The sequence below is a fragment of the Poecilia mexicana genome, unplaced genomic scaffold (genome assembly GCF_051168715.1).
Source record: "Poecilia mexicana isolate PSO_F unplaced genomic scaffold, ASM5116871v1 scaffold_18, whole genome shotgun sequence".
Classification (NCBI taxonomy): domain Eukaryota; kingdom Metazoa; phylum Chordata; class Actinopteri; order Cyprinodontiformes; family Poeciliidae; genus Poecilia; species Poecilia mexicana.
The window spans coordinates 17041762-17060077 of record NW_028263387.1 but is presented as its reverse complement, the minus strand read 5'-3'; the positions used below and the strand labels follow the sequence as shown (position 1 = coordinate 17060077).

Below are 18316 nucleotides of genomic sequence, written 5' to 3'. Positions count from 1 at the left end.
CTTGGTGAGGTTTGTAGTCTAGTAAGAAGATGGACACCTGTAATTTGCACAAGTTGAAGACTGAGTCAGACGAAATGACTGATAAAATGTGTGCTTATTTTTCCTTTTTTTTTTTTGAGTATATGAATTCGATTTGCAAGAGAAACTTTAAACAAAAATGTTATGAGCTGGTATTTAGAAACGTATTTTAGTATTTCTGGAAATAACCTTCCGAAGGGAGGGCCAGTACCTGTGAGGTTTCAATGTGCTGCATTGAAACCGGTGGTGTTGGAAAATGCTAAGAGTTTTTTCTTGTTTGTCAAACAACATACCCTGACTCAGTATTTCTGCAAGCCATTTGTGGCTAAGAATGTTTCAAGAATGGTTCAAGGACCAGTTTATATATATATATATATATATATATATATATATATATATATATATATATATATATATATATATATATAATTTTTTAGCCCAAAATCAAAATCATTGGACCCACACAATTTTGAAAATCAGTCTTGAATCAGAAAAATTACGTGCCTGCTTTGTTTGTTCCTTTAAAAGTTTGCATGCTGAGCAGAAAAAGATTGTAAAATAATTTTTTATGTAAAAAAAAAAAGAAATAAATGCTGAGCTTGACCATTTGGACACCACTTTTTTACAAAGAGCAGTGAACACCTGAAATACCTGCATATTGGTATTTAGGCCACTGATTTAGTGTGTGTGTGTGTGTGTGTGTACTTCTTTGCAGCAGAAATCCACAGGTTTGCTGCAGTAACAGCCTGTTTACTGTCTTACCGTTTCATAGCCAGTTTCCATGCACAGCTAGAAAGCTCACTCTTCATTCCATGTTAAGGAAAAAACACTGGAAACTTATACTGATGTTGGAATGCCCCAACATCAGTATAAATCTAAATTGTTCAATATACTTCAACATGTTGGCTCTGTTAATCCTGCCCAGGGAAACCGCGATCGGAAACGTTGTTTTTTTACAATAACACATTTCATCTTTACAAGGGTTGCTGCTGCTCTTTTTATATAGCTAGTCAAGTACCAGGGAGCAAGACCACCTCATGGAAAGCACTTGTGTTTAAGCTGCATTTAAAATCAGCTTGTTTAAACGCGAACACTTTCATTTATGCACTGAGACACCGCTGAGTTGCACCGCTGAGTTGCGCTGCAAGGTTCACAACCTCACGGTGAAGAGGGGGAGGGGTGGGACACACAAAAAAAAGAAGAAACATCCCAGGCAGATTGAGTTGATATTGCATGCACTTCTATATATAAGCAGAAAGCTAGAGATAGTTAGCTAAGCATAAAAATAATTTGCAGTGGCAGAGGACAGGCAGAAACCTGGCTATGAACGCGTTCTCCCCTGAGCAGTGTGTTGGAAACAGGCGGAGAGAAACTTCTAACCTACCTCTGCATTTCACTTTTAGACTCTGTAAATGTGTGCCAGAGCATTTCAAGCCTGTCTGTATCTATAAACCTGCAATTCTGTGTTGCTGGTCTGTTGATTCTAAGGAGCATCCACCAAGGAGATGAATTATACTAATACCAATGTATGGAATACCGTTGGCTAGATTAGTGCTTATTTAGGAAAAGTACATCTGTATTACTCCCACTTTTTATTTCTTTACCTATTCAAATAAAGATGGAACAGTAACTTTTCATTGCTGAGCGGTTTGTTGAGAAGTTTCTGGTGCATCGCTGTCTAAAAAAAAAAAAGATAGTCAGCATTTTTCTCCCCCCCAAATGTTCAACCTCAGAGCGAGGAAAGAGCCCATGCGGGCTTCACCTTTCCGCTCGACTGCTAAAGTTACTGTTTTTAAGCACACATCCATATGGATGCCCAGCTCATTGTCAAATTGTATCTTTCGACCCTGAGTGTTTGCAGAGGCCACCCTGGAGCTGCTGTCGTCTGACTGATGAGCTGGATGTAAAGCTGCTTCCTACGAAAAAAAAAGAAGAAAGAAGGAAGCTTAAAAAAAAAAAAAAGCTTTGTGCAGAAAGGAGGCTGTATCCCTCCTGCACATGCTGCATTTTAACTCGTGCTTGCCAGTATTTGGTTAGTGATTGTTGGATTTAATCGTCTAAGTAAACATCGACTTGATTTGGGTCTGTTTTATGTTTTAATTGTATGTTTTTACAAGTCCTGCCGTCTACAGTACGCAAGGTACCGCCTGCCAGTCGGTGACACAGGATTTTAATCAAATCCTTAAAAACGATGTCTGAAAGTACACATGGCTGATTTCAGCTAAACTCCGTCTCTGTTTATCATTAAAAAGACATGGAGACCACATTGCTCTGGCCTTTACAGATAATGCGCTACAGCGCCTTACTGGAGGATTCCAACCTTTTCAACTTTTTTTTTTTTTTTTTTTGCATCTTATGACCACAAACCTTGAAGTATGTTTTATTACGATTTTATGTGATAGAACAACATGGAGCGGTGCGTAATTATGAAGTGTAAATGATAAATGTTTTTTTTTTCTCTCCCCCCCCTTTTTGACAAATAAAAGTTAAAGGGAATGTGTAGCAGTTATCAACCAGCTTTGTCCAACTAGATAATTCAATTTTGACTCGTTCTTCTTTTGCAAAATGGCTCAGTTTAAGTCGGACTGGAAAAAAGACTTCCTGGATGTAATATTTCAAGTCTTGCCACAGATTCCTAATTAGATTTAAGTCTGGACTTTGACCGGGCCATTCTAACCAATGATTACGCTTTGATCTAAACCATCCCATTGTATTCCGGCTGTAAGATCAGGGTTGCTGTCCTGAGCTGGAAGGCGAACCAGTTTTGCAGTTCTGAACTTTACTCCATTCCTCTTCCCATTAACTCTGCCCAGCATCCCTGTTCCTGCTGAAAAGAAGCATTTCTACATTATGAGTTTGCCACCACAACGTTTTACGGTGCAGATGGTGTGCTCAGATTAATATGCGACTAATCTGCTTCACATAGCGTTTTGCAAATAAGCCGAAAAGTTTAATTTGGATCTCATCTGGCCAGAGTACATTTTCCCACATGTTTACTGGGTCTCCTACGTGGATGTGAGTGACGCAGCATTCAACAGCCAGGGATTCTTATCGTTTGTGTTCAACAACAGTTTCTTTTCACTCCTCTATCAGGGCCATGTTTATGGAGTTCACAACTAATAGTTGTTCTTTAGACTCGTCAACATGAGTCAGATTTCTGCAGAACTACGGTGGTCCGCTTCACTACTTCCCTGATTAATTCCCTCGATGGCTATCAGTTTAGGTGGACAGTCTTGTCTTAATACGCCGTGCTCTTTACTTCTTCTTCTGATGTTTTAATCAGAGTTTATGGGATGTTCTAAGAGCTTGAAATATCGTTTTAAAGCTCCACCCTGCTTCGGGCTTATTATCCACAACTTTATTCCTGGCCCGCATACCGTGTTCTCTGGTCTTCATGATGCTGTTTGTTCTTTAATGTTCGTTAACAAACATCTGACGCCTTCGTAGAGCAGCTGCATTTGCACAGATTAAATTACACACAGCTGGACCCTGTTTGTACTGATTAGATGGTTTCTGATCGCAATTATTTGGCGCTAGGTTTTATTAACGGCTGTCAGAATTAAAGGGTTCCGAATGTAAATGCCCACTTTTCTTTTTAGTTCTTTTCTGTCTATAAAACGCTTTGAAAAGACCAGTCATCACTTTTGGATTAATGAAATTCGTTGGCTTGTGTGGATGCAACATGACAATTTGAAAAGTTTCATATCATAACTTTGGCATAAGATTAAATTTCTCACATTTTGCTACATTTCAAGGCTTCTACTTTAGGATCTTTTTGGAATAATGAAAATGAAACTTGTAGTGAGCGCTGTTTGCTTTCTAATTTGGTAAAAAAAAATAACTTAAACTGTTCTTTTCTGTCTCCTTTTAGGGTCCTCCAGGTCCACAGGGAGAAAAGGTGAGTGATTACACATTCTTCTGTCATGTTTACTATTTATTTTACATAGGATGCAGTTTGATGATTTTAAGAATCCATTTATTTACTCATAACAGAGTGATTTGTCAATGCCTGTCCTGTTGCTGAAAACCTGTGACTGCCTCTAAATAGAACCTATCAGTGTTGGTGCTTTAAGATCGACACCCTGATTTTGTCTGAGACTCTTATTTTGAAGTATTAAAGAAAGTCCTTAAGTTGCTATCCTCTCGTTTTTAAGTGGTTTCTTAATGAAGACTGTGAGGTTCGCTTATAAAACTCAGTTACATTAGCATTGCTGAAGTTACTATTTTTAAGTTGCTCATCTGACAGAAAGAAGTAAATCATTGACGGACTAAAAAAAAAAAAAAAAAAATTAATGATCTGTAAACCTTGAAAGTGCCTCCAGCGGCTAACCGTTAGCAACAAGTAGTGCAAAAGTTGGCATCTGCTTCCTATCAGACCTGAACCATTTTGCTGCTTTTCTATCAGTCTGAACAGTATTTCAGAAAATCTGGTAAAAAAAAATCAAAATTCAAACATTCAAGCTGCGTATTTTTTGAATGAATTATTTTGAGGTTTATAAAACATTTATTCCACCCCCCAAAAAAACTGAGAAATGGGTCCCTGCTGCTGCGACATGAGGACCACCTTAGATTTAAGGCGGATTAAAGAGTTTCTTAATGGCCATATAACAGAATCGTTTAATAAAAAAAATATCTACAAGCTCCTTGTAGATGCAAGTTCATGTACATTCACGCTTAATCTTCTTGTTTTTCTTAGACTCAACAGTCTGAACGCAGCAGTCAAAGCATGGGCTATTATATTTTTTTAAGATCTTTTCATTGCCAATCAAACCAACAAAGCTGTATGTGTTATCTCTCCAAAACAAAGTTTTATTAAATAGACATAGTTTTTCATGATACTTTTTCTGTTTATGCGGCATGAGCTTGATTTAAAAGCTTGATTTCTTTTCAATGTGGAAAGTGGCCTGACCTGAAGTAGCCATAGCAAACATGTGTAAGGACCTCCAGTATTTAGAGGCTGCAGTTCATTTGGCCACAGAGAGTGTAATTTGGTATCTGCTCCCACTTCATGTGAATTTAAGTCAACCTGACCTTAGGTTTCAATTCTAACATTCCTTTCTCAGGCTCACACATCCACAGCGCAGAGTGTTAAAAGCCACAGTCCCATGCAGGCTGAAACCCTAAAATGCCTCACTGTGCAATGCTCCATAAAACAACAATGAAGCGTGCAAAATAACCACACAGCTTCTTCACAACTCTGGAGTTCTGCGGACAAAGAGCATGCCTGTGGAGTAACACCAACATTGATCAAATCCCTGAATTTATTCATCATATCCACTGGGTTTGTGTTTGAATGTAAAGCGAAAACGCTCTCGAAGGCATCGGTATCAAAACGTAGCAGTGTTGAAACTCAGAATTAAAGCTTTTAAAAGTAATTTAGTGAGCATTTTGTAGCTATAGTTTCTTATAAAACAATTCATATGCTCTGAACTTTTCCACATTTCCTGTTGCTACAAACTTCAGTGTGTTTTTTGGGGGGAGGCTAAGGAATAAACAGAAACACGGAGACCAAGAAACACAGCAGACAGGGCAAATGGTAAAGTTGTGGTAAAGTTTTCCAAAAGTCAGGTCTTCCATCTGTAGATATACAAAGAGATATACCCTCAAAATACTTGTAGTGAAACTAAAGCCACATTTTTCAGATTTCGATTTGTACAAACACTTTCTCCGTTCCTTTCCTTCTCCCAATTACGCATTGCTTTGTACTGGTACATCAAATCCTTATACAATACATTGAAGTTTGTCACATAAAATGTGCATAAGTCCATTGACACTTTTGCGAGAACCGTGCTTTATTGAAATAGTCACTCCGATTCTGTGTACGTTTATTGACGATAAACGTAAACACCGTTTCCGATTGTGTGAAACAACAGGAAATGGCGTGCATAAAGTCAAACGCACTGAGAGCAATAGCAGCCGTCAATCTCAGCCAATCTGCACTCGTTTGGAAACAGATATCTGTTGTATGTTGTTTCCTCTGACCAGCATCATAAATCGACAACAGTAATTTCTTTTCCCTTCTTTTCATTAGTACAATGTCCTGATTTTCACTACCAGACTTACGCGACTGTCGAACATTTGTTTTGCAAGCCGTGAGCTGCGGGGTCCTGTCGAACAAACCGGTGTGTGCTCTTCGCGTATAAACCACCTCATCTGCAAGGTTAATGAAATCCAAAACAACTTTGCGCTCCCTTTCCCACCCAGGATGAACAAAGGCTTCGCCGGCGTGGCCGTTCGCAACTGTTTTCCCGTTTAATCTGGTTCTGGCAAAACGGCTCGGTGAAAAATGACAAAAATTCCAAGAACTGTTATCATTTAAAATTGCACATCGACGCTTGTTTTGACGAAGCTTCCCGTCCATGCGTGATAAGTTGCTCGGGTTATTCCACTACTGCAGATCAAAAGTCGATCAAACGAGGCGGCTCGAATGTTCTCATTTGTCCCGATTTTAGACCCGTTAAGGTCATAATTCACCTTCCAACATTTTACTCTCCCTTTGCTTATTTCAAACAACAGCGTGCTTTTGTTTGGGGTTAACTCTAATGTGATAAAGCCACAGTCTTTGGCATGCGGACTGACTGGAAACCCAAATGTTTTAACCTTCAGAGTCGGCCTCCGTCCACAGACATACACCCCCAGAAAAGGCAGACGGCCAGAAGATCTCTGGGGCAAATAAATCTGGCATAAATGCGGTTCCCACCCGCCCCCTCACCAAAACCTCACACCGCCACTCTCCTTCTTCTCTCCTTCTCACATACCCAATTCATGTCATTCCATGTTATCATAAGTGATTTTACTTTCAACCGCAACGAATAGTTGAGGGTTCCTGTATTATTTCACGTTATCAATATGTTCTGCATTACGCCCGAGTGATCTCGGTGTGAGCCTCGGCTTATTGCTGCATCACTGTGTTTGTGCATGTGTTCCTGTATATTTTGCCCTCAGATTCTGAAACAAGTTTTCTTTTTTTCTTCTTCTTCTTCTCTTTTGTAGGGAGATCAAGGTGACCAGGGACCACGGGTATGCGGCTTCCTTTGACTTCTTTGTGATTAGTAGATGAATGTGACTGTGTGTGTGTCTCCTTACCCCCCCCCCCCCCCCCCCGTTCCTCGTCCCCCAGCAGAATTGTGGGCAAAAGGTTTGAAATGCATGAAATTCCTGGGATAGAGTTCTTCCAATGTGGCCAAATACAACAAGCATCCCAGTGCTGCTTATTTCCACATCGGCAGCGGGTAGGCGGACTTGTGAGAAACTTTTGGGAGATTTGCGCTAGAGTCCCCCTGCAGCAGTTGAAAAAAAAAAAATTCTCATTTTGACTTCGTCATTGGATTTAATTTGCAGTTTTGTTCCCACCAGCAGAAGAGCTTCGCTCGGTCTCGACAACAACAACAACCAAATACCAGTCCTTTCTTCACGCCAAGTCGACTCGTGATTAACCTCGGTTCTAGATGTGATGTGGCATATTCACCGCTTTAATCATTTCCAGCTCTATAAGTCTGACATTTCTATAAAAGTGCAGCATCTAAATGATGCTAATGTAAGTGCTTTTCCATGCTTGACGCTCTCCGAAACGAATTAGTCCATCTCCGCTTAGCAGTCAGTGCAGCTCTCCTTCCTGGCCCCCTCCCCAATAATGGCTAAAAAATGAGCCGTCCGTCTGAGAAACAGGCTGCACAGGTTTGTTTAAAGTAGACTGCATTAAGAGGGGTCACATGTGCTCATGCATGCACACACTTTCACTTCCTCTGTCTCTGCTGTTGTTCATCAAGGGCGGATTGTGTGCTAGTCGGAGTCACTTTGAACGCCTGTAATTGATTTATAATGGGGCAGAGAGCACACAGAGGTTGGCACGACACGAAACAAGAATTCAGCAGCACAGTTCGTCTTGTCAGGAGAACTCCAGCCGTCTCTCAGGCAGATCTGATCCCAATTCAGAGCTGGCGCCCGCCCAGACGTCAGTAGTTCGCCGAGGAACTCTTGTCGGCTCTCCTCCCGGTTTTCTTTATGATTTGAGAGTCAATGCAAATGACCCTTTCTGTGAAATTCAATTAGTGGTCTCCAAGTGACACATCTAATGTTTCTCATAAGCATCCACCCAGTTGTAGCCAAGTTTTAGGACTTTAGTTGTCCCAGAGTGAATTCCCACCGCTACAATATCTGCAGTTGAAAGTGTTGCTAGAGCTGCACTGATTACGGACGCACAGGTAGAAATCATTTTAATTAAACATGTTATTTTTACTCTTTTATTTTGGATCATTTTTGACAAGCATTTAAGGGTATGCTTGCCATTTCGAGCCATCAATATTGCGTAACTTTGCAGTTTTGGTTGATTGACAGGTCGCCTGGCCATCACATGGAAACATTGGGACACACATACACATCTACAGGCAATTTATATCGACCAGTTAACCTAACAATTATGATTTTTTTTTTAACTGTGGGAGAGAAACTATTTATGTACAGGGCTCGTTTTGCTGCAAGGAAGCGGCGCTACCAACAGTGCCACTTTTCAGCCCGATTTGCCCCAGTTTGACACATTTTAATGAATATTTACGCAATGCAAAAAAACACAAAGTAGAAGATTTACAAAAAGTACGTTCATATTTTTCATATATATTTAAATATTATATATTTTGGGATTTTTTTTTATTTTTTATTTTTTTACAAGTTTTGCTCATTTAGAGATGGAAATGTGCTCTTATTCAAGTTGGATGGGTAGTATCTGTGAGAACATTTTTCAAGTCAAACTTGTAGTTTACGTTTTGACTTAATATAAATTATCGAAACTATTTCATTGTAGTTCTCACTTTTTGTTGTTGCCTGGTTAGGTAACACCCTAACCATCCACCACTATTTAATCTGGTATCATTGCCCATTTTCCCAGTTAATCATGATTTATTATACATGAAAAAGCATCATGCTTGTAGAGCTAGCAAAGTGCAATTTGTCTTCTAGAATAAATAAACAGAGCATTTTTAAGGTACCGTTTAAGCGTCTTTCTGTTACTGCCGTGTCGTCCCTTTAATGGGCACAAATTAATGCACAGTCGCATTCAAGGCATTACAGGGCGGAAAGCCGAGCAGGTCATTCCCCAAAAATATATTATTCACTTTCTCAAAGCAGCATATTGACTTTTTTTTATATTAGATTAGTGAGTAAATGTAGTGGAACAGCGTTTGAAAGATTTTTCTTAATAAATGAAGGCATAGCTGGACAAGAGCTGGCTGACCTTCGTTCTATCTGTCCGGGTGGAAATGAGCCTCATTTCATGGCTCATATTGAGCCTGTGCACAGAGTTGATTACACCCATATGAAAGAAGATGTAAACAACGGAGCATGTCAAGATAATGTCCTCTACGTGTAGCACAGATTACGCTCCTGCCAGGTTGCATCTACATCAGCCGTCCCTCAGAATGCAACAAAAGACAGACTCCCGCTTTTACAGCCGAAGAGAGTGTGAGAGCTGTCCCGCGGCACACTTCCTCTGCTTTCTGCCCACATGTCGGGGTCGGCCATTTGTCTGTCCAGAAAGGTCACGGGTCGTATCCAAAAACGAGAGGTTAACCAAGCAGCAAATAATGAATTGACCAGTTTTGACAAACAAACACGCGACCACCTCCGAAGGCGCACTTGTGGATGTAATTAGCCTGAGCTGCTGGCTGTGTGCATCGCACTGTTAGGTGTGTGGTCCTTTTTGATTGTTCGCAGTAACTGCAGCTGTCACGCAAAGGTTGGAGAACTCGTGGATTACTTTGGACAAATCTTTCAACAGCTTACTTTCAAAAAAATTTAACTTTCTTGTCCAGGAATAGTAAAAGCAGTTCACCAGGCTTTGTGAAATACTTGAAAAGAAAGATCCTGATGTTGCAGAAAAGTATTGAACACATTAATTTTTATCCCAGGAAATGTATTTATAATGACATGTCATTTACACCGTGTCTTGGTGACAACCCAAAATATCCATAATTACAAAGAAATTAAAACAAATCCATGAAAGAAAGTCTTTGTAATAAAGACAAATGAGATTCAGAAAGATTGGAAATAATCTGCTGCATTTTTTTTTTTTTTACAAATAAAATAGTAAGCTGTAGCAGTCTCTGGGCACAGACACTACACAAGACTCCACTGCTGAAGAAAACTCATGTTGAAGCCTATTTAATCATTGATTCCACCCACCATTTTTAGTAAGAAATTGCATGGTAGATCATCCCAGCTGTAAAGTTAGTGGAGTGTTTCATTATATGGTACAGATAGAAACTTACTGAGATGTCCTTGATAAGAAACGGAGGCCAAGACTATTTCAGATATTTCCACAATAAAAAAATAATAACCTATTAACTGGTTTCAGAGAAAGAAAATAAAGCAGCTAGAATCATCTGACTAGTATTCAGTTGAAAATATTTTGGAAAAACTGAAGATTAGATGACATTGAATAAACCAGAAGCACACCTGAGCAAAACATCAGACTGGTTTCAGTATACAGATTATACTTTAAGTTTGCTGAATTCTTACTCCCATGTCATTTCACTTCTTTATACAATACTGATTTCAGAATTTTTATTTTATTTTTTTTGGTTGTATGGATTACTTGGTTTGTTATGAACATCTTAGATGTAATTACTGAGTAATAACTTGATGTATTTAGGATTTATTTTGTCCCCTGTAATTTTCAGGAATTAAAATATGTTTTTAACAGTACGCCCATGAGTCTTTAAACCATTTAAGCGCAGTACTGCAAAGCCAATCCATACGTAAATATTCGGAAAATACAACTGCCTGGTATTGCTAGGGTTTTTTTTTGGTGAGCATGACTACTTTCAGGAGATTCTGGCCTGGTCTGGCCTCATATCTTCGTTTTTGTTTACTACAGATCAATTCCCTTTTGCCACAGGCACATATGCAGCAACAGAGCTCCCCACCTAATAACGAACATCCGTTTTGGGAGTAAAGCAAACAAAAGCAGTCTGTAAACGGTTAGGATTTTCTGTCAGCCACTGTTATCATTCTTACACATGGACATCAGCATTGAAACAGTATGGAGACGGAGCTGAATATATATATATATATATATATATATATACACACACACACACATATAATTTTTTTTTTCCCACATTTCAAACACACACCGGTCAGCGAGGTAGTCAACATCGTGTTGACCCGGCCGCATCTTTCCACCGAAATGTTCCGCGTGCATATGGCTCAGAGTGATTGGAAAAGCACAATGTGTATCGTCTTGCATATGCCCCACACTGGATCTCATGCCTGGAGTAAGTGTATTGTCTGTTCCCCCCCTGACCATAATCCACTGCTTGTTTTTCCCCTCCTTTGTCTTCAAAATGTTTGAGGTCGTAAATAACTTGAGAAATACTTGTGTTTCGATTCCAGTCGCACACAGCAAGGCTATTGTATCCCCTACTCATTTATGCCGCAGGCATGAATCAAAACAGCTTGCCTTGAAAGCCATATTCCTAATGAGCCATGCTTTTTGAATTATCTTTGGAAAACCAGAGGGATGGCACAAAAGCCATGTTTGGATAAGCCAGATTTTTATCTCGAGCTTGACTACAGATGAAGATTGATCCTTCACAGGACATGTTTATGATTATCTGCCAGTCTTTTAAGAAATACTTTCATGTGTTTAGTTATGGTGGGTATTTGTGGCGAGGCACAACCTGCAGCACAAAGATCACCAACAGAATATGCAATCATTGCAGAACCAGCATGGCGCACGCTTTGCCGTGCAACTGGAACTTGGCTGAAAGTTCGCTTCGACTTTTGTTGTTCAAATTCAATCAATCATTATTCCGCAGAATAGGCCGTTGTGTTTTTAAAAAAACAATACAGTGCAAATGTTTTGGGTAATCCATCATTTTTTTTTTTTTTTTAAGTTTCATAGAGCCAGACATTCATGTAATGTAAATGGACTTGAGCAGTATGTTGTTTTTTTTTTTTTTTGTTTTAAAAAAATTTCCTTACTTTGACTGCTTTTCCCCTCATTGTCAATCTAACAATGGATCATTTCCAAAGAGAAGTGGCGTTTTTTGTTTGTTGAGCGCTTTAACTCTCACTTCTAAGTCTTTTTTAGAAATAAAAAAAAGCACCTGTAAACCTTACTAACTAATTTATCAAAAATGAAGGTGATCTATAGTTTCATGCCTCTTCGTTAGGAAAGAACAAATCCTTAACTTTGCTCTTGATTTGCGTTTGGTAAAACCATAAGGAAGGGAACTAAAGGAATACTGTTTTGGTTGATGTTAGTTAGCATGACTTTGTGTTTTGCCTCAGAGATGAGGATATAAAAGTGCTAAAAAAAAAAAAAAAAAAAAAATCAAAACAGAGCTACGGACACTATCTCAAAATGATCTACCACACTACGGAGCATTTATTTTCCTGAGATTTAAAAACCATGTTTGGTGGACTAAAAAATCACAGCGTCTGGATCCGGATCAAAGTTAATATGCAGCTGTAAATCATTGCTTCCCTCCAACACAGAGAAGTCCCAATGCTGTCTCGTTTTATTCACTTTTCATAGCTAGATTACATCTGTCGTGAAGCTTGTGGAAAACAATAGAGAACTATTTTACTGAATTCCCAATAAACGTCTTAATCTCTTATTTTCTAAAGCGCAACAGGGAACAACACGTGGGCTTACTAGTATATAGAAATTTAGACATTTTATAATAAAATCTTGACATATTCTTTGTCTCTGACTCCGAGTAACCATTTGTTTTTCATGTGTTAAAAGTCTGAGTATTTCTTATTTAAAAAAGTTCATTTATATTTCAAACAGAACCACCCAGCCTTCAGGAGTGTGTGGCACCCATATGTGTTTTGTTCAAGCTGGAAGGAAAATTGCTTTGGATCCTGTTTAGTTGACGACATACAAACCATAGCAGTAAAGCTGAACCTGTTATGCTGAGTCTTAAGTGGATACATAGAAAATCAGTTCAAATTGAGCAACAAAACATTTCCTCACACTCTTGTGGGACACTTAGCATGTGTTTTTTTTTTTTTTGCTAAGGCTTGTACTGCTTTAGTGTTTTTCTCTGTAAAAAAAAAAAAAAAATATATATATATATATATATATATATATATATATATAAAGGCTCCTGTCCTGCTACAAGACCCCACAGCCCCAGGCAAATCAGGAACAAAGCAGATTGTTGCTACATTAGAAACCCACAACTTACCAGAAAACTCCTCTAGGTCTGTTAAAGTTGCTTCATGGCTTTTCATCAATTTTGAAAAAGACACCCAGTACTTTGTGTTGTCATCACTGCACCATATTTTCTCTCCTTGATTATCACTGTGTTCCACGTAATACCTCGGAAATGTTCTGAAATGTTGTCCTGACTGAGACTTTTTGACGCTTGGAAGCCCCTAGCAGACCTTGGCTGGTTTGCCTTGAGATGCAAAAAAAAACAAAAGAAAGAAAGAAATGTCAGAAAAAGAACAAGAACAGCTGAACTTCATTTGGGTTTCATCAAACGAAGAACTCCTATGAGTTCGAATGTGGTGTTTAAATGTGAACACAACCACACCCCCAGTTTTAAGCGGGTTGCGGCTTTATTACATTATTTTATCGTTCCTCCTCAAAGATCTCGGTTTGCTTTTCAAGCGAAGTTCGACTATGGTTTTAGGTCATATCAAATATTAATATTATCTAATATTTTGTTATAGTTCCACCATGGCACTTTGCCGTTGTCGTGAAGACTTTTAACACCTATAATAGTAATTTCGTATAACCCACACACTACCCACGTGGGCCCATATGTAAATCGACTCACTTATCGTGAGGTTTGCGCATTACTGCGAGAGTTTCCCCCACATCCCACAGTTTGTGGTAGAAGCGTAAGAATACAAGCTGGATTGTTGTCTTCTTCCGCCTTTTTACTGTTTTTGTTCATCCAGTGTTTGAGTGTCATATGTGTGTGTTGTGCCATGTTCTGCTGTTTGTCCCTTTAGGGATTGCCTGGTCTCCCTACGCTGGCTGCTTTGCACAGCAATCAGATCCTGACTGTCAAGGTTTGTCTGTGGTGGTGCTGCCTCGCTGCTGGGTCCGACCCCCTCTGAAGCACACACTGGCCGCTTCCCTTAAAGTGTGATGATTGAGTATTTACCAGCCAAAACCCTGTCAATTGTTTTCCTCTCTGCCCTGCTGTTGCTAGCGGGCTCTCGCTTAACATAGTTCTGCTCCTTTTTACATCCCAGATCCTCCGCTGAGAGCAAAGGTGGCCTTTTACAGCCTTGTAATATGAAGTTAACTGGAACAGACTCTGTATCCTGAAACCAAGACATGGTTTGGCTCATGTCCATTGACACTGAAATGAATGGAAGGAGCTCTAAAGGGAATACTCAATTATGACCAAAAGTGGCAAATTGTTTTTTTTTTTTTTTTTTTTTTTTTTTTTTTTTTTTTATAGCTCATGCTCATGGTTCACCACACAGCCTCCTAACAACCAATTTGGCCTTTATAATTGTTTCATCAATGGCAACGCCGATGGGCGCGAGCAGAATAATGCAAGCATTGACAGACGGAAGGTATGAAATCAACCTCAGCCCAGAAGGTTGACCCATGCTGGTTTCAGTGTGTGTAGCTCACAGGGTTTGACTTGGCAGCAGGCACGATGATGATGGCGGCGCTTTCACAGACAAGGAGCGATTCCCATTTTTCCAAGGGGCGGGGAGCGGGAGGGGGGCACTGTGAACCCACTTCACACTCCAGAGGTGGTAATTAGGGGCTCCAGCTCCAAAATGCAACCCCAGACTTCCGCAGCAAGTCACCTCGGTGTTGGAAAAGTGTGGATTCACCTCCATCTGTGAAGGCGCTGTTTTTTTGGGGGGGTTTCGGGAACATGGGACTCCCTAACAAAAATCTGTTTCTCTTTGCATTTGGCTTCTCATCCTCCTCCTCCTCCTGCTGCTTCTTCTTCTGGGACCTTCTCCTCCTTCAACCTTCTCTCACCTCTGAACTCCGACTTCTTGACCTCACACACCTGCTCAGATGGTCTTCCCAAAGATCAATCATGGCTTTCTTTCCGCTGACCAGCAGCTCATAAAGCGTCGGCTCATTAAGGTAGTGGGTGTGTCCCTCTCTCTTGTCTCTTTGTCTACTGTGCCAAAGTGTCACTGATTCACTTCTCTCTGTCTAGAGCATGCCAGCCTGTAGATTCTGTCATATGCACCCTCATGCTCCCTTCTGTTCCTGCAAAAGCTAATAAGAAAATGTCCTAATAGATGCTTGGTAAAGTGAAACGAATTACTGTCTTGGCATTAATAAAAAGGAATTTCCCCGCAAGTTAAATTGCTGGATATTTTCTCAGAATTTCTCCTAATTGAGTAAAATTATGGACCACACATTTTCAGTATTTCTCTCTTGATTATCGAAACCCTTCGCTGACAAATATGACCTTTTTCCAGACTGTGCTTAAATGCGCAGTCCACTTAAGATTGCATGCATCTCAAGTAAGTTGAGCAAACTTTAAACCATTACGTTAAATCTCCTCGTTGTTGTTTTATGCTAGCTCCAAAATGCAATCTTTCCTCCTAATTACGAATGGAGGTGGGCCATAGCCACCCACGAGATCATTACACCATTTCCTTTGTCATCATTTAACTGCAGTTGCTTCTGTCTTGGTTGATCCAACAATATCACATAGGACTGATGTGGAAATGTACTCTTTTTGTCATACAGGGAGATCAAGGCCAGGCAGGACCACCCGGGCCTCCAGGCCCACCTGGCCCGCCAGGACCAAGGGGCCCTCCAGGGGACACTGGAAAGGATGGACCCAGAGGTTTGCCGGGTCTACCAGTGAGTATTGGGTTTTGATAAGACGAGAAGCTTGACAAACTTGAACTAAATGCAGTTTTGCAACCCTAACTGACCCCCTTTCTTTAAAATTATTTAAGTTGGAGGACAAGACTTTCCAAAGACCTTTTAGATGTAAAGGGTAGAGAAATAATGGCAAGATTTTTTTTTTTTAGGATATACTTGCAATTTAAGGACTATATAAGACTTTCTCCATTAAAGTACTTTTACAAATACAAAATCCACTGTAAACTGTTGTAATATTTACTCCAATTTATCACTTTTGGTGTCTTTGTTGATTATCCATGTTGATGTCATTGATAAATGTGGGAAAAAAAATTGGCACCGCGTCTTTACATACAAGGAATGAGTTACGGGTCTTCTTAAAGGAACTGCTAGGATTTGGTCACTGGTGTCCGAGTGGCTCTGTTATTTCTGGAATTGCATTATGTTACTTCAGCATCCTCCATTCTGAATTTCAACACCTGCTAACAATGTACGAAAAGCTTCAAAATACACGTCTTTTTTATTGCAGTATCACAATCTCAGAGTGAAAATATTGGGGGAAAAAAACTAATTATACTTATTTAGTGTGAGAAGAAAACAGATGTTCATAAATATTCACTATCTGCGCTGGACCCTTTCTAGTCTGGGGACTGAGATGGCCTTGAAAACATTGATTTTGTGTCTGGTGAACCGTTCTTGTGCTGATTTGGCCAGATGTTTGTGATTATTATCCAGTTGTTTTGTGTTTTCTGGCAGAGGTCTCCCAGTATGTTAAAGAGAACAAAATTCCTAGGACCGTTGGAGCAACTCGCAGCATCTCATTTTCTCCACCTTATTTAAGAGTGGGCATGAAGAGCTTTATCACCAGTTCATTCCTTCGTTTCACGCCACATGGAGTGTCTGGCAGAAGAAAGGACAATCTCAGGCCCAGTTTACACAGAATTTGTTTTTTTTTATTGAAGCCGAAACATTTTTGTTGTGATCCAACTGCTCATTTACACGTCAACAGTGATTGGAGTCTCTGACACTGGCACTTTTGCACAGACAGATGTCAGTAAAAAAAAAAAAAAAAAAAGTATGCTACCTACTTTTATATATATGTTTTAGATGAGCACTAAAGTCCCCCAGCGCCACACTGTGCCCTAGCATGACGACTCCAGTGGACTCAAGGTGTCCCGGTACCGTCCTCTAAGCGGTGAGGAAGTGCCATCTAAACATGGAACTGTTCCCCAATCAACATCCGAAAATACCAGCAGTTTCCAGACAGCGGTCTCGTATAAACAAAGCCTTGGTCTCATCTAATCATAGGACTTGGTTCCAATTAAAACTCCAGCGGAGATTAGCAAATTACACATGTTTAAGTTTTTATGGAAACTCTCTTTTGTGGAATGCTTTTGAAACGAGTGGCTGGCATTAAGATAACATCTAAATGAATGCTATCTGACCTTGTGAGCCTAAGATACCACTCGTTGCTGCAGCTTTGTAACAGTGAGCGTTTGAGATTTTCTTTTTTTGCCTCTGTCTGTGCATGGCGGCAAAATAAGTTCGGGACCTTGTCTATCCTCATCGGTCAAAGTTCAATCCATCCATCTGTCTGTCTTGTATGCATGCTTATCAAGGGGGTGCTTGTGCCTGTCTCCAGAGGTCATAGGGAAAGAGCCAGGGCACACCCTGGACAGGTCACAGGTCCACCACAGGGCAATGCAGAGACGCGCAGGACAAGCAACCATCACACACACAAGGATAATTTAGAGAGACCAGTGAGCCTAGATTATGTTGCTGCACTACATGATGAAATTACTCATTATCGAGGCTTCTTGCACATCTTTTCTTTTTTAAAGCATGGAAGGCAATTATATATTATTTTGCAGCAACTTCCAAATTATTTATGCTTCTTCAAAATGAATTATGTTCCTAAATAACTGAAACTACCTTGTATTTGTACACAAACACACACCTTAGTGTCAGAGTAGGAATAGATTAATTGGTAAAAAAACGGGGTTTCTTGCATGAGCCACTAAAATGTCTTTGGGTCTACAAAAATTGTCAACTTTTCTTTTTCCTCTTGTAGTCGCATCTAATTTGACTTGACCTAGTACTCAGAGGGGGAAAAAAATGCCAGTGGAAACCTTTTTAATGAAGAGTGGAAGAACTGTTTGGCCTTTTGTCTTTTTTTTTTTTTTTTTTTTTTCCTCAAATATTTATAGATAAAAAAAAAATAAATCCCCTTGGGGGAATAGTTTTATTATTACACGGATTTATGTTGGCTCAAATATCTCTGTTTGCAACATAACGTTTTTCATGCCCGCCACTGGCTTTTGCTAATTTACGTGAACCGGGAGAGAAAAAAGGAACAGAAAAAAAAATCTTGTCAGTTATTTTCAGCCATAAAACCTTCTGCAGGCTCCAGCTGATCTTTATTGTGTTGGCAGAAATCTCAGTAGGAGCTCAAATATATTAAGAATTGTTTATGAGGTTATT

The 18316-nt window shown here is 39.7% G+C and overlaps 2 protein-coding genes across 2 annotated transcripts in view; both read left to right on the top strand.

Moving 5' to 3' along the window:
* The window catches only part of LOC148154086 (uncharacterized), a 136266-nt gene extending 120430 nt beyond the window's left edge, over positions 1–15836 (top strand). Inside the window, exons 4-5 of the mRNA XM_088016038.1 lie at positions 13987–14122; positions 15716–15836. Coding sequence (XP_087872164.1) covers positions 13987–14122; positions 15716–15836 — 257 coding nt within the window. The remainder of the gene's footprint in view (positions 1–13986; positions 14123–15715) is intronic.
* col25a1 (collagen type XXV alpha 1 chain) overlaps positions 3894–18316 on the top strand; it is a 69213-nt gene continuing 54790 nt past the window's right edge. The window contains exons 1-4 of the mRNA XM_088015100.1: positions 3894–3916; positions 7012–7038; positions 13987–14046; positions 15716–15832. The gene's annotated coding sequence lies outside the window, so the exon portion shown is untranslated. The remainder of the gene's footprint in view (positions 3917–7011; positions 7039–13986; positions 14047–15715; positions 15833–18316) is intronic.